At 43.0% G+C, this 20,473-nt stretch overlaps 1 protein-coding gene across 6 annotated transcripts in view; it reads left to right on the forward strand.

The window, feature by feature from the left end:
- Positions 1 to 20,473, forward strand: part of SH3KBP1 (SH3 domain containing kinase binding protein 1) — a 346,563-nt gene that overhangs the window by 31,454 nt on the left and 294,636 nt on the right. For 4 of the 6 annotated variants that reach the window (XM_054006486.1, XM_054006527.1, XM_054006477.1 and 1 more), the window contains exon 2: positions 11,805 to 11,962. The exons of 1 other annotated variant lie outside the window; for it this stretch is intronic. In XM_054006486.1, coding sequence (XP_053862461.1) covers positions 11,805 to 11,962 — 158 coding nt within the window. Of the gene's footprint in view, positions 1 to 11,804; positions 11,963 to 20,473 lie in introns of those variants that run through there. One more of the 6 variants, XM_054006504.1, reaches the window with a different exon arrangement.

Below are 20,473 nucleotides of genomic sequence, written 5' to 3' on the forward strand. Positions count from 1 at the left end.
GGACCTTGTCAAAGGCTTTCTGAACGTCAGCGTACACTGTATTGACTGGATCATCCTTGTCCACATGTTTGTTTGACTCCTCCAGAGACTTCTTATAGATTGGTGAAATATGATTTTCTTTTACAAAAGCCATGTGGGCTCTTCTTCAACATATCATGTTCCTCTATGTGTCTGACAGTTGTGTTCTTTACTATAGTTTTAATTAATTTGCCTGGTATGAAGTTAGGTTTATAGGTGTGTAATTGCCAGGATCGCCTCTGGAGTCTCTTAAAAATCCGTGTGTGATGGGAGCCCCAGTGTACAACCTGGAACTATGGGACTTCTGTGCCTCCTTAACTCTCCAGCCTGGGCTATCTCTCACAATGCTATGCTAGTGACAAACAGCAACATCCTTCCAGGCCCAGTGATCACTCATCTATCAGCATGTGGAGACTAACTCAGCTAATTTTCATGAATGCTCTCTAAGCCACTCATGAATCATACAGGGAGGCAATAGCAAATCAACCCAGCCTTATGCCCCAGAAATATACCGTCTTACACTGCTCAAGACTACCTTGGATAGTGCAAGCTCATTAATTTGCCACTCCGACAAAGATTGGTGGATGTGCAGCAGTCCTTGTTAACCTGAGCTAAGATTCCCCAAGCACTTCAACCAAAACCACACTGTTTTAGGTAAAATATAAAGCAGATTTATTAACTAGAGAAAGATGGATTTGAAATAAGTAGAAGGCACAGAGATCAAAGTTGGTTACATTAAAAATAAAAATAGAAACACAGTCTAAATTCTAACTTTAACAGACTAAGCAAGATTTGAATCAAACAGCTCTTCTCTACCTAATACATATTACAGACAGCTCACAGTACTTAATACTCAGGCTGTATTTCCTTTCAGCCTGGGACCAATCTCCCCAGTTCAAAGTCTTTGTCCTCCAAACGATCTTCCAGGTGTTGAGATGGGGGAGAAGAGAGGCCAAGTGGTGATGTCATCGACCCTCACTTATAGTTTCTCTCCAGGTTCTAGAATGATCTTTGCTGTGGCAGGGGGGTTAGGAAACCCCGGTTGTGTACATGACCTCTGTGAGGAGTTCCCGAGAGAGTGGAATCTTTTTGATGGCCCACCAACTCCTGTCTGGCCAATGATAGTTGCTCCTTTGTTACTACTGAAAGGCTGGCTGTGGATGTCTCCCAGCCTCACAACATATTTCAGTAACACATATACCAATACTTTGTACTTCACTTACAATGGTAGTACACACACTTCAAAAGGATATTAATGCTCAGCAAACCAAGATTTCTTAAATGATACCTCACAAGGCATATTTTGTACAAAACCCATCATAATCCTATGACAGTGATAAATATAGGGTTTCCAGGATGCTATTTTGAGGTACTAAGTGTCACACAGTGTTACTTTTAGGTATCTTCCATTCAACTAGTATGGAGGCTGATTTAAGCAATAAGTTATATGCCACAGTTAATAGTTGAGTTTCTTCAGAACTCTTGGGAACATTTTATCAATAAAGCTTTAAAATTCAGACACATGATGTGCCTCATCATGTCCTCCCCAAAAAGATCCTGTGGTCCCAGCCTGATCAACTGTGGGCCCAGGCAGATTGGTAACAAAAATCAGTCATACAGCTTGCAGTACAGGGATCCCTCCCCCTGCAGCTGAGGAGTGATGGGTGCAGTAAATGGGTTGGGAGTTTGCAGAGATTCCTGCAGCTAGGGGAGAAATCTGGGGGTGGGTCTGACCCGGCCCCAGATGCCATGCATGGAAAGAAGTTGTCCCATCCTCCCCAGACCAGCCAGGATTAGTAGCTAAGCCTGCTGCAGGTTAGGAGCCACCAGCCGGGTCTTCCCCAGTCCTGCCCCTAGCCTCACAGTGATTTCTTTCTCTGCCAGCTGCCCTAGGCACCTGAAACATGCTGCTGGGGAGGGTCGCATGACGGCTCTTGTGGCTTCCCTGTCAGAAAATCAGTTTTCTGCGGGGAAGCAAAGAAATCTGCGGGGGAAATAAATTCTGCACATGCGCAGTGGTGCAGAATTCCCCCCACGAGTAATGGTAGTAAGCACTGCGTGACTGGTGTAAGAGTTTGCATGTGGGCCATATTTATATTTATTTCCAGTCCTTTGATCTTTATTTTTTTTTTTTAAACTCACTGAAATGTTCCTTTTGCACATTCTAAAACAGTGGCTCTCAACCTTTCCAGACTACTGTACCCCTTTCAGGAGTCTGATTTGTCTCGCATACCCCCAACTTTCACCTTACTTAAAAGCTATTTGTTTACAAAAATCACACACACACATACACACACAAAAAGGGTCACCGCACATTATTACTGAAAAATTTATTTTCTAATTTTTACCATATAATTATAAAATACATTAATTGGAATATAAATATTGTACTTGCATTTCAGTGTATAATATATAGAGCAGTATAAACAAGTCATTGTCTGTATGAAATTTTAGTTTGTACTGACTTCGCTAGTGCTTTTTACATAGCCTGTTGTAAAACTAGGCAACTATCTAGATGACTTGCTGTACCCCCTGGAAGACCGCTGCATACCCCCAGGGGTATGTGTACCCTTGATTGAGAACCACTGCTCTAGAACTATCATGTGGCAAAAGGCCTTTCCATTTTAATATGTAGTGGTGCCACATAAGAGCTAAAAAATACAGCATTCCAAGATGCTGAGTTTAGGCTTTATAAAGTAGAACGCATCATTTTTTTTTTTTAAGTAAGTGGGCTTTTTATTTTTCTAAGACTGGTGCAAAGCTCAACTCTTTGTTCTGTATTCACCCCATCCCATCACCCTCCCCATACATTCTCTCCTTCCCTATTGCCCATTACCATTTAATCATTATTCATCTTCACTACAATTATTTGGTAAGAGTTCTGCTGTAGCCTGTTGGGTACTGTAGTCTGTGGGGGGGAGTGGCTCCTCCCCCTCCGGGGGTCGCCTGACGTGGGGAATCAGCGTGGTGACAGGAGCCTATGATCCGGGCCGAACAATAAACATAGTTACGGAGCCCCAGCCCCTGGTCAGGCTGGGCAGCAAACAGTTAGCCCAGGCCCTGGATCAGGGCGGGGCAGTAGAGAGTCTGAGGGCTCAGGCCTGCACTCAGGCTGAGCAGCAAACAGTCGAGCCTCCTAGCTCTGGTGAAAGGCCAAAAAGCGTAGGCTTCCCGCTTAAGCGAGCGGGAGACTGCCACCCACAGATTGGGGGATGGGCGGGAGGGAACGCAGGCCCACCCACTCCACTGTGTCCCAGCCCAGGTCCCTAGCACTGGCGGAGCAGTCTGCCACTGGGTCAGTGGAGATCCTGAACACAAGACGCTGACTCGCTCGGTAGAGGGTTGTCAGGGAAGAAGGCCTCTGTCAGGGCTTGCAGCTCCTCTGTGCTCGGGTCCATAAATAGCCCTGGCAGTCCTGGCGAGTCCTCGGCTCCCTCAGGGTCTGCAGCGGCCTCCCAGCTCGGGAACTCACAGAAGGTGTCTGGCTCCTCCGGCGGCTGAGTTCTCCAGTACGCCTTTTATACTTTCGGTCCCGCCCACTGACTTCCGGCGGGAGGGTTGAACATGGCATGGCTCCGCCCATCAAGGTTCAATGAGGGGCTCCTTCCCCTCTGGGTCTGTTGGCAGCCAATCCGCCTCACTACAGGTACTATAAATAATTATTTAGCATTGTTGTCTTTCTTGTTGCTTTCCTATTTGTGGTCAGTGACTTCTATAGCCATCTTCCAAAACTCATGATTCAGGCTGTCGTGCAGGTTGATCGTTCTGAAGTCTGCCAATATCCATCCATGTACCAAGTCTTGCGTAGGTTTCCCTCATAGTCATCTTTCGTCATAGGTTCTGGAACTATGGCTGCTGCCATATCTCCTGTCTTGAAGTGGTTTCCATTATATACAGAGTTTAAACTTTGGTTCAGTAGCTCTCAGCAACCCCACCATACAAATTGTTCCAGCACCCCGTCTTCTGTCCACAGTCATTGCAAGAGCCATCCTACTGACAAGCTCTCTGATCTCCACTGGATATGTCCACACCGACATAGCTTAGCTTCCTTCAACTTGTCTTCAATTGGAGCAACGCGCACTAGCCCCCTTATAATCTCATTTTATTTCCTGTCATGGAATCCAACCATTTGACCATCTCAACATGTTTATTTCCGTGGCGGAGAGCGTACTGATCTCCTTTTTGTGGCTGGTCATGTCTGTATTCAATATGTTAAGATGGATCAAATTACATTTTATACCTTTCAACTTTATTGGCATTTTTTGTCATAGAGACCTGGGATCAGCTTTTGCCATTGAGACCATGCAGCTTTAGTACAATGCCAGGCGTCACTCAGGAGTGTACCATTGTCAGTAACCATTGATCCTGGGTATTTAAATTCTTTCACTCTTCTAAGCTCTCTGCTTCTGACATCCTTTCTGGTGAGTCCTCCTCCTCCCTCAGTTATCAGAGCTTCAGTTTTACCAATATTCACTCTAAGCCCAGCCCACCCAGAACTATGTTGTCACTGTTTAAAGTTGGTTTCCAGGGGCTCACAATATTCTGCATAGATCCCTAAGTCCTCGGCAAACAGCAGTTCCAAGGCGTCTCCCTTCATATATTCTCACTTATCACATGTATGAGCACTGTAAACAAAAAGGGGACTCAATGCTGACCTCGGCGCAGGCCAATGTTTATTGGAAGTTCTCTATTTTGACTGTGGTAAGTGATTTTGTCATACATATCCTGGATAAGATGGGCATATCCTTCTGGCACACTTCTCTGTTGCAAACTCCACCAACTAGTTCTCTTGATACGTGATCATATGCTGCCTTCTCCAGGTCCATAATGACCATATGCAGTTGCTGTTTTCTCTGAACTTCTCCATGAGGATTTGTAGTACAAATATAACATCAGCTGTGCTCCTTCCCTGCATGAAGCCATACTGACCCTTCCAAACTTTAACCATTCCAGACAGATGCTTTTCAGTAATCTTTCATACTACGTGACATCAGCTTAACTGGGTAATCATTAGCTTGCAGTGTAATATCCCTTTTATGTTTAAAATAATTATTTATTTTTAAATTCATGTTCATAAACCACTAAAAATTGCTGAAAGCAAGTTCTGTTTTTTTTAATTCACCTCTGGATTAGGCCCTTATCTAACAAGTTTCAATGCAGATTAAATTTTTATGGCCAGATTGAAAGCCACTTATAAACTGTATTTATTGTAAAGTGTTGACAGACTTTTAACTACTGTGCAACTGCATAAATGAAGTTTCTGTTTATAACCAGGTTATAATAGAAATATTCATATTCAAGGAAATTTATTTTTAAATAATTGAACAGACCATGATAACTAGTTAAAAAATACTAATCCTGTAAGAATCATTGTGTCCTCTTACTGACTTTTAAGATAATGTTACATGAAAAGCAGAATGGTGAAAATTGCAATTATTTCTGCTCCAAATTTTTAGTTCCATGCTAATAATTTCACTGTTGTGATTAGTTACAAAAATACAAATTACAGCTAATTGTTTTTTCCTGCATTTATGTAACTCAAATGTTACCTTTAAGTTTTAGTTTGAGATTTTGAAAGCCATTATTGTCCCTCTTTCAGTTCTGATTTTCTGGTTATATTGTACAGCATATGTGTTTATCAATTTACATGATACCTACGTGATGCACAAATTGAACTTTAAATTTCCTGCTTGTCATAAAGAAACTCTAAACCTTTCGATTGCCACATTAGCTGCACGCTCTAATTTCAGGTGACAATAATTGTGGTGCGAGAAATCATGTTGGAACAGAAGATTGTATGACCATATGGCTTCTGTTACTTCAGTGGAATAGTCCCAAAGACTTTAATAACACTTCGCTTGTGCCTAGACACTTCAGATGCCTCCAGAAAGTTGGTGATATTAATTAACATAGTTCTTGCTACATAGTAACCATCTGTGATATTCTTGATAAGACACAGTGGTGTGGGTTAAGATAGCATTAACTCTGATTGTCATCGCTTCTCTGAATTTTTGTCATGTTGTTAAAGTTCCTTTTACTCTAACTAGGTCTTTTGGGGGGTATTTGTTTCTGTTCAATAATGGCAATAAATAGTGACAGGAACTAGTAAGTAGCCATAACCAATGAGGGGAAATTGTTGTGTAATTACCAACAAAAGTCTGTTTTCTCAAGTTCCTGTAAATATCTGGAAGTTTGTGTGTGTGTGTGTGTGTGTGTGTGAGATGGCAATAATTTAATCAACCCTGTCTTCTTCTGTGTCGCCACATTCTTCAGCTAAATGTATCTTAAATTTATGTGAAAGACTTCTGGTGTATATAATAGGCATTTAAAATTTTTGTTTCATAAACCCAAAGTAGTAAATAAAAAAACACTACCTTTGTCCCTGACAGGGTAGTAGTAAAAAGTAATTTCCCCTCTGCTGATACTCACACCTTCTTGTCAACTGTTGGAAATGGGAGATGTCCACCTTGATTGCATTGGCCTCGTTAGCACTACAAAAATAATCAACTGTTGAGAATAGGCCATTTCCACTTTAATTGAATTCGCCTCCTTAGCACTGACCCCCCACTTGGTAAGGCAACTCCCATCTTTTCATATATATACTGCTTACTGAATTTTTCACTCCATGCATCTGATGAAGTGGGTTTTCGCCTACGAAAGCTTATGCCCAAATAAATTTGTTAGTCTCTAAGGTGCCACAAGGACTCCTCGTTGTTTTTGCTGATACAGACTAACATGGCTACCACTCTGAACCTGACTTCACTGTGTCAGTCTCTAACAGGGATGTTGATAATTGGTTTTGATTCTGTCTCATGGGATTTTTGTTACAGTTTGGTTTGACGGTTTTATAATGTCATGCATAGCTGATCATGTTGGCATAGGAACGAACATTCAGTTTTCAGATCAAAATAGCTTGAATTGCTTTGGTGCTGGATTTCGTCTCCTTATGTCAGTGAAGGAGTGCTAAGGAGAGTGTGCATTGCATTTTGGGGAAAAAAATGGTTATAACTTGTCAGGGTTAGAGATACGTGTTTGACATTATTGAGGCATCATGTACGTTGTTTTGAAGTAAAAGTTGCTGAAAAGTTAAGTAGTCCAGTGATCTAGGGCCAGATCCTGTACTTCCTGGTGTCACTGAGAGTTTTTTCCTCTTGCCTTCAGTGGGAGGAGGTGTAGGCCATTTAATGCATAAGCAGAGCTTACAAGTGAAATTAGTTTGATCTCATTGTCCATGAGATGCTTTTCTTCTCTCCTAAACCACAGTTCAATTTAGGATGCAAGCATTTGTTCCAGAGAGATCTAGCACAGGAGATCTCCACTTGAAATCAATGAAAGTTAGGCACCTAAATACCTGTGAGAATCTAGGCCAAAATTCTCCCCCCCCCCCCCCCAAAGTTGGCAGAATGTATTATTCAAAACATGTTTTGAAATATGGATGCACAAATCCTTTAGTATGCTTTTAAAAATGAACTTGATTTAATAACTGAAACTCAGTCCTATAAATTATAAAGCACCGTTAGGCTTTTATGTGCTATTTTTTGATACATGGGAACTTGGGTGTCTCTTTTTTTTTTTTTTTTTTTTTTCAGAATTGTATTTTTCATTAGTTTGTCACAATGATTTTCACATGCCTTAGATTTACCTTATTCACCAGCCCCCTGGAGCTACGGATTTCTTAGCTTTTTTTGAAAAATGCATACAATTATCCAGCTTCTGTGAAATTTTTCCCTTGCTGTGCCAGCTGCTGTTTTGTATACCATCATCAGGTCACACACATTTAAGAAATAACTTTGGAGTTTCCTGATAGGATGCAGAATTTAAGAAGTATCAGTGAGTGGGAAGTTTCCTGGGGAAAGAGCACATACATCTGTGTTTAATTTAACTTCCGTTTCAAAAAATTGTTCCTAGCACTTACGGTTGCAAAGATATATGTAGCAGTTCCAGTTCCTCTGCAGCAGCAGCTTATAGCTTCCCCAAGCAGCTGCAAAGTCCAGTTAACAGCAGTATGGTCAATTTTACTGGTACTATTCAGAATAAAATGAAGTCATATCAATTTTACACTGCTCCTTGGGAGAGCTGCGGATGCAACGTCAGAGCCAGGTACTGGAATTATTTATGGAGAAAGAGGATTGAAAAATAGAGACTAGGAGAGTTGTACACTATTGATCCGTTTCCTTCACTCTTCTTCTTGCAGCAGCCAGGGAATGGGGAGGCTGTGTAATTTGAAGAGCCAGTACTGGGAGTGAGCCTAGAGCTCTGATCCCTTCCTGTCTCTTCTCCCCCCATTTTTGGAAAAGTTCATTCATAGCAACTGAGGGGTGTGGGGCGGCTATGGCAGAGTTACATACTCCACTTTCAGCAAGATGAGGATGGAGGCTAATAGGTTTCCTTGGAAGAGAGCAGAAGGACCTGACACCTACCAAAGGGACTTCACAAGCTGTCAGACCTAGAGGCAGTTGGGCCATATTACAGAAGTAGGCTCTTTTAAAAGAAGGGCTTGGGCCACATAAGCTCCTGCCCTCAAAGAGGAAAATGCATTGCCTGGACCGAAGGCTGAAAAAATTATTTAAGGCCTACAATAGTGACATGCCTCATTGCTTAAACTCTGAAGCCGCCGGAGTTCTAGCGATCTCGCCAGGGCTGCAGCATGGATATGCTTCCCAACTAACCGACCACTCAGCCCACCAGAAGGGGATATGTGCATCTATGAACAATATGGAAAATTAGTAGGGCCCTTAGTTAGGTGTCTGATTCAAGCTCTGATTGAAAGTAAATTTCTTATAAGAAGTGGTATTGGACTTCATCTCACATATGCTACAGGTCTTGCTATTTGTTTTACAAGCAGTGAGCCCCTTATGGCCTCAGCTGTGTATTGTTTCTTTTGTTTTGTGGTCCCCATACAAGGGCCAGACGTTCTCACCAGCAGATCTTTCTTCCCGGACTCCTAAAAAGGCGCCATGACTGATAAATTCCCTATCTTAATGGTTCTCCTAGAAGACTAGCAATGGCATGCTCATAATCTGTGGTCTCACAGGTGGACCAAAGCTGGCAACCAAATGTTAACTATCCATTGAACAAAATTGTCCTTTAGACTTTAGCTTCCAATGCCGAATGAGCATTATTTGTGTTTGACAAATTCACCATTATGCATTAAAATGGTTTCTTCCATCTCTAGCTTCTTTAAGATGCCCATGATCTCCCTTGTGGGTATTTTGGATTCATTATGATTAGGGTTGTTTTAGTCATGAGTATTTTTTGATAAAAGTCATGGACAGGTCAGAGGCAGTAAACAAAAATTCACAGCCTGTGATCTGTCCATGACTTTTACTAAAAATACCAGTGAATAAAACTTGGGGGGGTGGGAGCTGCCTGGAGGAGGGGGGTGGGGGTGGCGGCAGCAAACGGCCTGGGACCCCCGCTGGTGCTGGCGGGGAGGGTTGGGGCTGGCAGGCTCCCTAGCTGGCTCTGCCCACCCCCCTCAGCAGAGTTTGGGTGTGGGAGGGGCCAGGATATTGGGGCACCTGGTGGGGTGAGGCGGGCTCTCAGCGGCGCTTACCTGGGGGCTGCCTGGAAGCACTGACATCCCCCTGGCTAAGGTCCTAGGCGGAGGCGTGGCCAATCACTCTGCACTGCCTCCGCCTGCAGGCACTGCTCCCACAGCTCCCATTTGCCGTGGTTCCCAGAGCCCGCTTCACCCCCTTTCGCCTCACACAGCCAAACTCTGCGAGGCGGGGGCCCAAGACTGCCCTGCGCCTGGCACAGGGGCTGCCTGAGCCAGGCACACCGGCTGCTGCAGAAATCACCGAGGTCACAGAAAGTCACGGAATCCGTGGTGGAGGACAGTTGTTGGTTCTGCCAGCAGCTGATCCTGGATGGCCTCTCTAGGCAGCTCTTGAAAGAATGAACACACTCTTCTTTTTCTCCAAAAGGCCATCTGAGGGTGATGGTGTCAAGGTGGCAGGGCCTCCAGCAGGGGGCAACAACACCCTGTTCCTGGTTTAATGGTATATGTTCCTTTAGCTGTGCCAGCGCCGTGATTCCCTGAGAGTTCACTCTCATGATGTCTTACATGACACACACAGTTATCTGCACAGAAAGGAGATGAATGTGGGTATTTCTGTTCTTGCTGCTTCAACCTCTTAAAGGGTAAATGTTCTACAGAATGTCCTTAGGGCATGATTTCCCATCACAGGAGATGGGGCTTTCTAAATGCATCTATTCCAGAGATTCTGGCATCCACTCTTATTTTGGTAGCTGCTGGGAGAGCTTCTAGAGATAAGAATACAGTAATTTTGGTTAGGAGGGTTGTTTCAGGGGTGAAAATAAGTGAGAACAGCACCTGTGGGAAAATGTTGTTCTAGTGTGCCAAAAACAAACAAACACACAAGCAAACAAACTAACAAAAATTTCACTCTACCATTGAGCATCATCTTCATAGTAGCCGAAAGTTATTAATTCCTTCTGCATGGCTTGCCTCTGATATTAGCTTCTTTTAAAAAAAATATATTTTCTACAGTAAGTAAAATATGAAGTATTTAGAAAAAAGATTTTCCATTCCCTACTAGGGAAATGTATTGGAGTGATACAAGTGGCTATAACAAGAAGTAATGGAATGAAATAAACAAAAGTAAGACTGAGGCCAATAATCAGAAAAACTTCCTGATGGTGATATCTGTTAGATTTAGATTCCTCTCTTGAGGGAAGTGATGAAAGCCCTATGGCTGAGATTTTTAAAATTAGATTAGACAGAGCACCAGGAAATTTACTGTAGATCTCAATTCCACACTGACAGAGGAAGAGCTCAGTGATATGGTACAGGAGTGGGGGGGAGGAAACTTTACCCATTTCTAATAGAGCTTATTCCTGCCTTTATGAATTCCCTAGGTCCTTCCAGTGAGAGATCTAGATATACATGATATTGATGTAGATATTTATAATATTATATGAAAGAATCTGAGGGGTTTGGGTTTATGGGGTTTTTATTCTTCTGGGAAGAGAATAAGGCATTCTACCTGGCATGATGAAATACTGGTAGAGGAGCAGCAACAAGTTTGTGTTTGATAGTTGACATTTGGCGCAATAGTAATATTTGAATTTCACATCCTCTGATGCATAATCATTTTGCAAGTGAACATCAATTTTTCCTCCTCAGTGAAATCCTAAGAGAGTATATGTACATAGCAAAGCTTTGCCAGGCTGAGCTCTGCATTTCTGAATACATCATGCTTATAGAAAGATTGTTATAGTGAAACTTAGCATCATGCAGAAATTTTAATAAATGCTTCTGGGGGTAGCAATGATGTGTCTGGCAAACTGAGTAAATGGCTATGGTTTTGAATGGTATGGATTTGACCACCATTTCGGGATGGTACTGAAATAAAGCAAGTATTTGTAAAGTAACAAGGAGAAAAACCATAATCTTTTCCCAGAAGTAGACACCAGTTTGTAATGCTTACATCTGAATGGATACTACTGCAGCGACACAAATGGATTTTTTTTTTTAATTAAAATAAATATAAAATAAACTGATACAAATTGCTGTCTGTCAACTAGTTATAAAGGGCTTCTCAAAGGATCTCCCCCCACCAGCCCTTGTCCATAATATGCTGCTGTTGTATGAAGTCTTCAAGGTTAGTCTGATGCTATTCCTGTTGGTGAGCAGCTGTTACTGGGTTGGTTGGTTGGTTTTTCTTTTTACCTCTGAAGCCATGAAGACTTCAATCAATCTGACTGAAAATAAATACTGTCTCTAACGCTCTGTAACATGTGGCTGTTTCTTTTTTTAGTGGAGGCAATAGTGGAATTTGACTACAAGGCTCAACATGATGATGAGCTGACAATCACAGTAGGTGACATAATCACCAATATCAAGAAAGAGACTGGAGGCTGGTGGGAAGGACAGCTCAAAGGCAGAAGAGGTTTGTTCCCTGACAACTTTGTAAGAGTGAGTACAAAGTGAAACAGTTCTTGTGTATTGTACTTACTAGCTTGTATTGTTGTTTGACTGAAAAGCAGTCTTTTTAAATCATGCTGCTATCTGTATTTTTTTGAATCATGTTGCATTACAAAGTAGAGAATGCATTTGTGTGGATATCTGGTGTAGTTATGACATCATTAAAATTAAAGATAAATCCACACACCTTTTTCCCTGCTCTGCAGTGGTTATTGCAACCCCGTGGTCTGAAAACAAAATTAACGTTTAGGACAAAGCTGTTCTCCAAAACTCAGTTTCTTGTATGACTCATGCTGTTTGTAATATCTTCTCTCTCATATACAGTGTATCTATTTATAGATAGCTAGAGTGCATTATGGTGTGATGTAAAGGCTTTATCACAGGGGAGGGCAAACTACGACCCGCAGGCTGGATCCGGCCCATCAGGGCTTTCAATCCGGCCTGCATGATTGCCAGCCACGTGGCGCAGCGGGTGTGGGCGCAGGCTCCCTGCCTGCCCTGGTCCTGCACCACTCCTGAAAGTGGCCGGCACTATGTCCCTGCGGCCCCTGGGGGAGGGGAAGGGGGCAGAGGGCTCTGTGCACCGCTCTCGCCTTCAGGCACCTACCCCCGCCCCCCAGCTACTATTGGCTGGGAACCGTGGCCAATAGGAGCTTCCGGGGTGGTACCCACCCCACCCCCAGGAGCCACTGCCGGATATGCTGGACACTTCCGGGAGCAGCGCGGGGCCAGGGCACACAGGGAGCCTGCCTTAGCCCTCTGCGTACCGCTGCCACCCCGGAGCCACTCGAGGTAAGCGGTGCCGGGCCGGAGCCCACATCCTGAATACCTCCTGCACCCTGCACTCCTGCCTTGAGCCTCCCTGCCGCACCCCTCCTGCACCCTGAGCACCCCTCAGACATCCCTCTCGCACTCCAATCCCCTGCCCTGAGCTCCCTCCTGCACACCGCACTCCCTCCCACGCCCCTCACTCCCTCCTGCACCCCAACGCCCTTTCCCAGCCCTACATTCATGGCCCTGCATACAATATCCCCACCCAGATGTGGCCCTGGGGCCAGAAAGTTTGCCCACCCCTGCTTTATCAGCATAAGCTTGGGATAGATGCATTATTCACAAATAGTTAATCCATGAGTGAGTCATGCATATTTTTTCCAAACAAATGTCTTTACAATCTTTATACCACATCTCCCGTTCACGTTTCTAGAATGTGCCAAATATGGTGCAGAAATACTATTTTTAGGAATGTTTTCAAGTGTTCTTAATATTTTGTGGGGGAGCTCTTCTTTGTTCCCCTCCTCCCATAAGAGCATCCATCCTGATCTTGTACTGGGACCTGCAAGTGGGGACCCATATGCCTATACTTGGTTCAGGGGACCTTGTTTTCAGATCCTGATGTAGCTTTGGGGCGATAGTTACTATGAACCTAGCTCTGTAGGCGTCAAAGGGAGGCATAATAACCAGAATAAATTACTAAAGTAGCTTTTCTATACACCAATATTGGGATTTTCAAGACTGATATTGCAGCCCTTCAGGGTCTGAGAGAATTTCCCCTTTCCAGTGGTATAAAGGTCCTGTTTCTAGCTGTGCAGAGCCATTGCATGTTGGACTTCAAACATATACAACATTTGTTACTGATGCAGGATTGAATATTGTTCCTTGTAGTCCTTGTCAAAGTGTAATTTTTTGAATAGTGGGTAGGAAGTTCTACATTTGGTTAAAGGAGGAAGAAACTATTTTGTGGAAGATGTTTTTTATTAAACTTAGGTTCTATTGTATCTAAGTTTTGCTATATCCTGTACTTTCTAAATGATCGCAAACATGTGCATCTAGTCAAACTATCTCAAAATTTTACCATTTTTCCCAATAAAAAAGAACATAAGGCCTATATAAACATATACATTACATGCAGTATCAATAAAACTGCAGTTTTTGCTCAATCAGCATCTAAAGCTGTTTTCAAAAGAACTGAAAATCACATTACACACGTACTCTTTCACATAGTCAACCAGAACACTGAGTCAAATTTGCCTTTCCTTTGCGGAACCTTCCCTATTCCAGTTAGATAGGATACAACTGTAATAGAAAAGGTTTCTGACACACATTCTTAAACAAATAAATAAATAAATACTATGTGAGAATCTCAGAAGTGCATAACCTCACCTGCTGCTTCAATTTGTTTTATCCATAATTTTCCTTAAACTTGATAGAATTACAATTCAGCATGGACATAATCATTTTGGGAAAGCTTTTCAAGCATAACCCTGGCAAATAAAATGAATACTAGTATATAATAATCACATACATACATATACTCACTCATGTTCATTGCGTCTCTCTTGAATTCCTTAGGATTCCTAAGGATGTTCACAACAATATCAAGTAGGTGTAACTTGTTATTGGGAGCTGTGTTCAAAATGATCACTACTTTTTCAGTGTCTCTTGATGTTTCTGGTATGTGGCATCCTACCCTGCTTCAGAATGTCAAAATAGTTGCTCTCAGAGCTGAAAATAGTAGCTCTTCACAGTGAAACGTTTTACATATATGTTCCTATACCTGCATAAAGGTTACATTTCACCTGTAAGTGGAGGGGCTGTGTCAGGCCTCCAGTACAGGGAACTGCAGCTATTCTTTTGTGCCAAAGAAGGACGAGGAGCAGGCACACAGGACTACACTCCCTGCAGGCATTAAAGGTGGGTTTGGTGCCAGTTTCACATTGCCAGTTATGGAAGGTTTTCATAGTTTAGCTATGGGAGGGCTAGTAGCATCGGCATTGAGTCTGTGATTACATGGATTGGGTGGCCATGAGACCTGTGACACGATTGGTGGTAGCCGCTCTGACAATTTTTCCTAAAATACTTAATTAACTTTGGGGAAAAACAAATAAAAAATGCACATACACCTCTACCTCAATATAACGCTGTCCTTGGGAGCCAAAAAATCTTACCGTGTTATAGGTGAAACCACATTATATTGAACTTGCTTTGATCCACCGCAGGCCCCCCACCCCACCCCCGGAGCACTGCTTTACCGCGTTATATCCGAATTCGTGTTATATTGGGTCGCGTTATATCTGGGTAAAGGTGTATATATGTCTAAATCATTGTAATTTATTTACATAGGATTTTTTTTCCAGACTCAATAATAAAAATAATGTACAGTTGTCTCTATTCTTTACTGGACCTAAACAGACTAGAAACACAAATAAGGTGCTTTGTATGTTCTTGTCTTTTTTTTTTTTTTCCCCCTTGTCTTTTGGGTTTTTTTGGTTGCTTTTTTAAAAGACGTGCTAACTACTAAGTCTGCTGTGAAAAATGATGTTAACAAACATACAAATATCACTTTTCACAGCAGACTTACTCAACCCCGGTAAGCCCTGGATGGGGAGATGGATATGGAGGCAGAAGGGGGCCAGGGGCATTGGAGGGACAGGGGGGTGACTTGGGGCAGAGCCCGCCACTGTACGGCAGGGGAATGGAGCCTGAAGCCCCGTGGCTGGAGCCTGCCACCCACCACCCAAGGGCTGAATCCTGACCCCACCAGCCCTGGGAAGGTGGGGAACTCACTGGCTGCCTGCTCCTCCAGCTTTTGTGTCTCCAGAGGTGGGCAGGGTCCAACCACTGCTGGCAGCAGCCCTGGGGGAGGGGGCCGCAGCTTTGCCACCCCCCATGACCAACCAGGAGGCTGTGACCGCATGCAGCCAGCATGCTGTATATGAGAAATGCTGGTCTAGAGCAAGAGGAGGATGAGCAGTTCTGGTTATTACATTTTAGACCAGTCCTGAGGTAGATAAACCTGTAGATTGGGTTGGAGGGATAAAATATGGATTATGGTGGAAAATGTGCACTTCCTATAATTGGTTTGCTGTTTAATAAGGTTATGAGAGCATCCCAGGCTCATCAGGAACTTTACAGACATCTAAAACTTAGTGGTTTAGGCAATCAAAGTTGCTTAAATCATAAAAATTAACTAATTATTGTGGATTCCAAAAGTGCCATTGGAAGGGGGTAGACGATTGTCAAGAGAGAAGAAGGATGATTCGGGGGTAAAGAGAATGAAATATATTAAATCATTGTTTGGGAAAGAGTGGTGGAGGAAATTAAAAACTGAATATGGGGTAAGAGCCAGTGGCACTAGGAGGGAGTAAGAGCCAGTGGTACTGGAAGTACTTTTGGAAGTACTTGTAACCAGAATGAAGTTTTCATCTCCGCAGAGTGAGACACAAGAAAGGACTAAAAATGCAGATTACAAGAGAATATTCTAATGAAGAGACAGAGAATAGAAAGACAGATGTGAGAAAGAAAGGGGAAAGGAAAGCGGGTGACAGTGTCTATATTTACAGCTTCAGTAGCCTTATTCATCAAGGGACTTTCACTATGAAGCTACAGGAAGGGTACTTCCTGCTCTTGAATCTGCAAACCAAATATACTTAAAACATGCAAAACAGCTATCAAAAACAAATGCTATAAGTTTTATAGGGAGAGTAAAGGGGCATATTTGTCATAAATGACCTTCTGTTCAATGGAGCAACTATACAGGTACTTAAGATATTGTTTTCCCTCTTCCATGTTTCTTTGTCTATTGTCAAGATGTATATCTGGTCTAGTGAAAGATGATGTGGGAAAAGTTGGTCTAAATATGTGAAAATACATTAGTTGTTCCTCATTCAAGACCGAATTTCAGATTCTGCTGTCAACTCACTTCTGTTACTATAAACAATGATTCATTAAACTGATTTTTTAAATCATATTTAAGAAATATCTCTTATCTTTTTAAGATTCTTGCCTCTCAGATTTGGCAGGTGAGAGGTATAAATACAAATAAGGAGAGTTTCCCCTCCCTGTATCTGCCCTAGTACCCCATATCCTTCAGAAACAGATTTATTTATTTTTTAAGGACGTACAGGAAAAGAAGAGGATGAGAATTCTGTGGCAAGGGAAGTTGATTGAACTTCTATTTTTAATCTGTAAAATGTTTGTTGTCGTTGTATGTTTGTGCTGAGTCTGCAAAAGATGAAATGTGTGTGGACACTGAACTTCTGGGTAATACAGGCGATGAGTGCTAAATTTGTTCCTCTTTCTTTTGGTGTTGAGAAATGTCATTCGGAAGCAGATGGAAGTTAAGAAAAACATTGAATTCCTAGTCAAACCATGCTTTCGGTGTAACAAACTGTACTTAAAAATGCAGCGGCAGCTGAGACAGTTAGATTTTGCTGATATCAAATGGAGATGCAGAAAGCAGGAAACTGTGGTGAAAACCCATGCTCGCTGGTTTTAATTTACAAAGGCAACTGTGTGTGTGATCTAGTGGTGCAGCACTGGTAAATTGTATGCTACACTAGACTATCTTCATCCTTGTCAATCCTCCAGGTGACTTGCAAGTACTCTTAGCAGACTTGTAGCTGGTGTGCAAATAAAGGGTCTACAAGTGCGACTGGAGTTGTGTAAAGTTGCTATATAAAGCCAAGTTTTTAGAATCAGTGAAACAGAGGGCAGAAACTATGCATAACGGCACTGATACCTGAGGTCAGAAGAGCTGCCAAGTTCCATTGTCTCCCTCTTTTTGTATTAAAGCAGGAAATAAGCCTCTAAATACTGCAAATCAGTTGAATTTAGAAGATGATGTTGTGTATGCTAAATCGCAGATGTGAAATGGAACCTTAAGGTACTTAGGTTCAAGTGCCAGGAGACCAAGAGGTTACTTGGACAGCTGTGTCTGCTTGTTTGTTAGCCACCAAATTTTCTCTTCCCTTTTTCTGCCTTTATTAAACTTTTACAAATCTTAAACAAACAGCCAGAGACTTGTAGGGGTTCACTGGAGAGGTGCTGGGCATGTGTTGCTTATAACTATAAAGCTCCCACAGCCCTATCAGCTAGAGAGGCGATCGAATGTATTCTTTCCTTCACGCATACCCCCAGAGCATTCCAATAGTTTTTACCCACTCTATTATCTTTGTCCCAGTCGTCTGGCTGCTGCTCAGTGGTGGACAGGTTCTTTGTCACTCCTCCAGCATCCCGTCTCCCAACCCCGCAGCCTCCCATAAAGCTCCTTGTATCTGCCTCTGGTATTGTGCTCTTGACTTTACTTGATTCTTGTTGATTTTATTGCTGCCCACAAAGTTCTGAATGGTAGTGAAACTGACCATGACCTTGTTAATTTTGCTCAGTAATTGCTACTGAAAGCTATGGCATCTCCAGAGGGGCTGAAGTTATCTGCAGACTGAGGAATACAACAGTGTCCATGCTTGGAAGGTTATCTGCTTAATTGGCCAGTGGAGCCCTTCAGGTACTTTTGTGTACTTGGTGGAGTGTGGCCATTAAATTGCTGCATTCTGATAAGATTTCTAAGATTAAAAAAAAACAACCCTCATTAAATTCTTGAGAGGCAGTGGGCTACAATGCCTCTTAAATGCCACTTAGTTCTTGGAAAGAAAAGTCAATAGCCCTGCTCTTTAACGCCTCGAGGAAAAATCATTAAACTCGTTACCTTAGGGCAATGGTCTCCAAACTGTGGCGCATGCCCCTCTTCCCCCCCCCCCCCGTGGGGTGCGGAGGAACATTCATGGGGGGGCCAGGGCCAACCCCCATGGGCGGTGGGGAGGGAGCTCCACTCTGCCCCGTCCCCAGCTCCACTCTGCCCCCAGCCCACCTGCAGCCCCACAGCTCCACTCCATCCCCTGCTCCTGTTCCAATCCAGCTCTGTCCTCTCTGCCCCTAGGCCAGCTCTGCCTCTAGCTCCAGCGTCCGTTCCCCTCTCCCTCCCCCGTAGTTCTGTCCCCATCTCTGCCTTCAGCCCACACTTCTCTGCTGAGCCAACTTTGCTCTAATGGATTGGGGGCACGGACAGATTCCATTACTGGTAAGGGGAGGTGCAACAGGAAAAGTTTGGACACCACTGCCTTAGGGTCAAGTGCAAAAGAATTAAAAGGGCAAAAATGCTTCAATTTTTGACATAAAATATGAAAGTATCTGTCTTGTATTTCTCTCCCACCCCCTTCTTAATAGCAAGGCGAACATCATAAAAGGAAAGCTTTAGCACTTTGTTGGCTTATAAGTGCAGTTTTTTTAAATGTATGTTTAAATTATGCCAGGGATATACGTACAGTGTCCTATATCTCCAGTTCAATACATCTATTGTAGTTTGTTTCATAGCACTGCATATTGTGATAAGTTATTTGTAAAGAGTAGTATTTTGAAGAAGTGGCTTATTGGTTTATTTGTCAGTGACTTATTGGCAGCATCACAACAGACTGCTAACTTAATTTATGGATGATACTTAAATGTATTCATTTTTAATGTTTCCTATTGTTGGCTCCTAAGTATCTTTATCACATGTTATACATTAAATAATTGATTATACAGTACTAATATCACCACTACATTGGTTTGTTGTGGAGACAGTTCAGTGAATAAAATGGAAATTACCAAGCAGTCTTTTTTTTAATGATCCTTTGCTTTCTCTTGTTTTGTTTTTTCCTGAAGGAAGCAAGTTCCATTTTGAAGCATATAGTTGATTATATAAAGGAATAGAACTACATTTGTTGTTGGAATTTGCAATAGAGGATTCTAAACTTACATTTTTTTTTTATCCAGTAAGAGTGAAACTAAGAATTTGTTTTGTTTCACTGCTTGAGGCTCTAAGCCAGAGGCAGAGGAAAGGAGAGGAAGAACTGAATTAGAGCAAGAAATTAGAGCAGTATTCACCATTTCGGGGTAAGTTTTCAATATAGTGGTGTAAAGCAACAAAGAGTCCTGTGGCACCTTATAGACTAACAGACGTATTGGAGCATAAGCATCTGCTTATGCTCAGTGGCGTAGACAGCTTCTAAGAGGAGGGGGAGCAAACATAAAAAAGGCGCCCCCCCTTGGCTCCTCCTCTGGCCGCTCCACGCCCCCCCTTGGCTCCTCCTCTGGCCACACCATCCCTCCCCCTCATGGCTCCTCCGGCCCTGCCATGTCACCCCTGTGGGCCCCCCCCCGCTCCTCTGGCCGCGGCTGCTGGCCGCCATGCTGCACCCCCCCGCTCCTCCGGCTGCACCCGCCGCCTCCCCCATCACTGCTGCGGGCTGCATGCTGCCCCCCCCCCCCCCCGCTCCTCCGGCCGCTTTTGGAAAGGCGGGGGAAGCGGTTGCTTCCCCTGCACCTCGCTAGCTACGCTACTGCTTATGCTCCAATACGTCTGTTAGTTTATAAGGTGCCACGGGACTCTCAGTCTGGATCTGTAAAAAGCAACAAACACGGCTATCCCTCTAATATAGTGGTATCTTACTCTCACGCTTTTGTGAGGATGAATAGACAATGGCATAAATAGCATAGGGAGATCATTGACATATATGTATGAAAATTTAAGGTTTGTTTTTTAAATCTTCTTTCCTGTGAACCCAAATAACAATGTTGTGCCAAGACATAAAACCCAGAAAGAAAGACTAGAGACAAATTTTCTAGTCAAAGGAAAAGCATCCAGTCCATTTTAATTGTTCAAGATGAATGGAATGCAGAAATAAG

The sequence above is a fragment of the Malaclemys terrapin genome, chromosome 1 (genome assembly GCF_027887155.1).
Source record: "Malaclemys terrapin pileata isolate rMalTer1 chromosome 1, rMalTer1.hap1, whole genome shotgun sequence".
NCBI classification, from domain to species: Eukaryota; Metazoa; Chordata; order Testudines; family Emydidae; genus Malaclemys; species Malaclemys terrapin.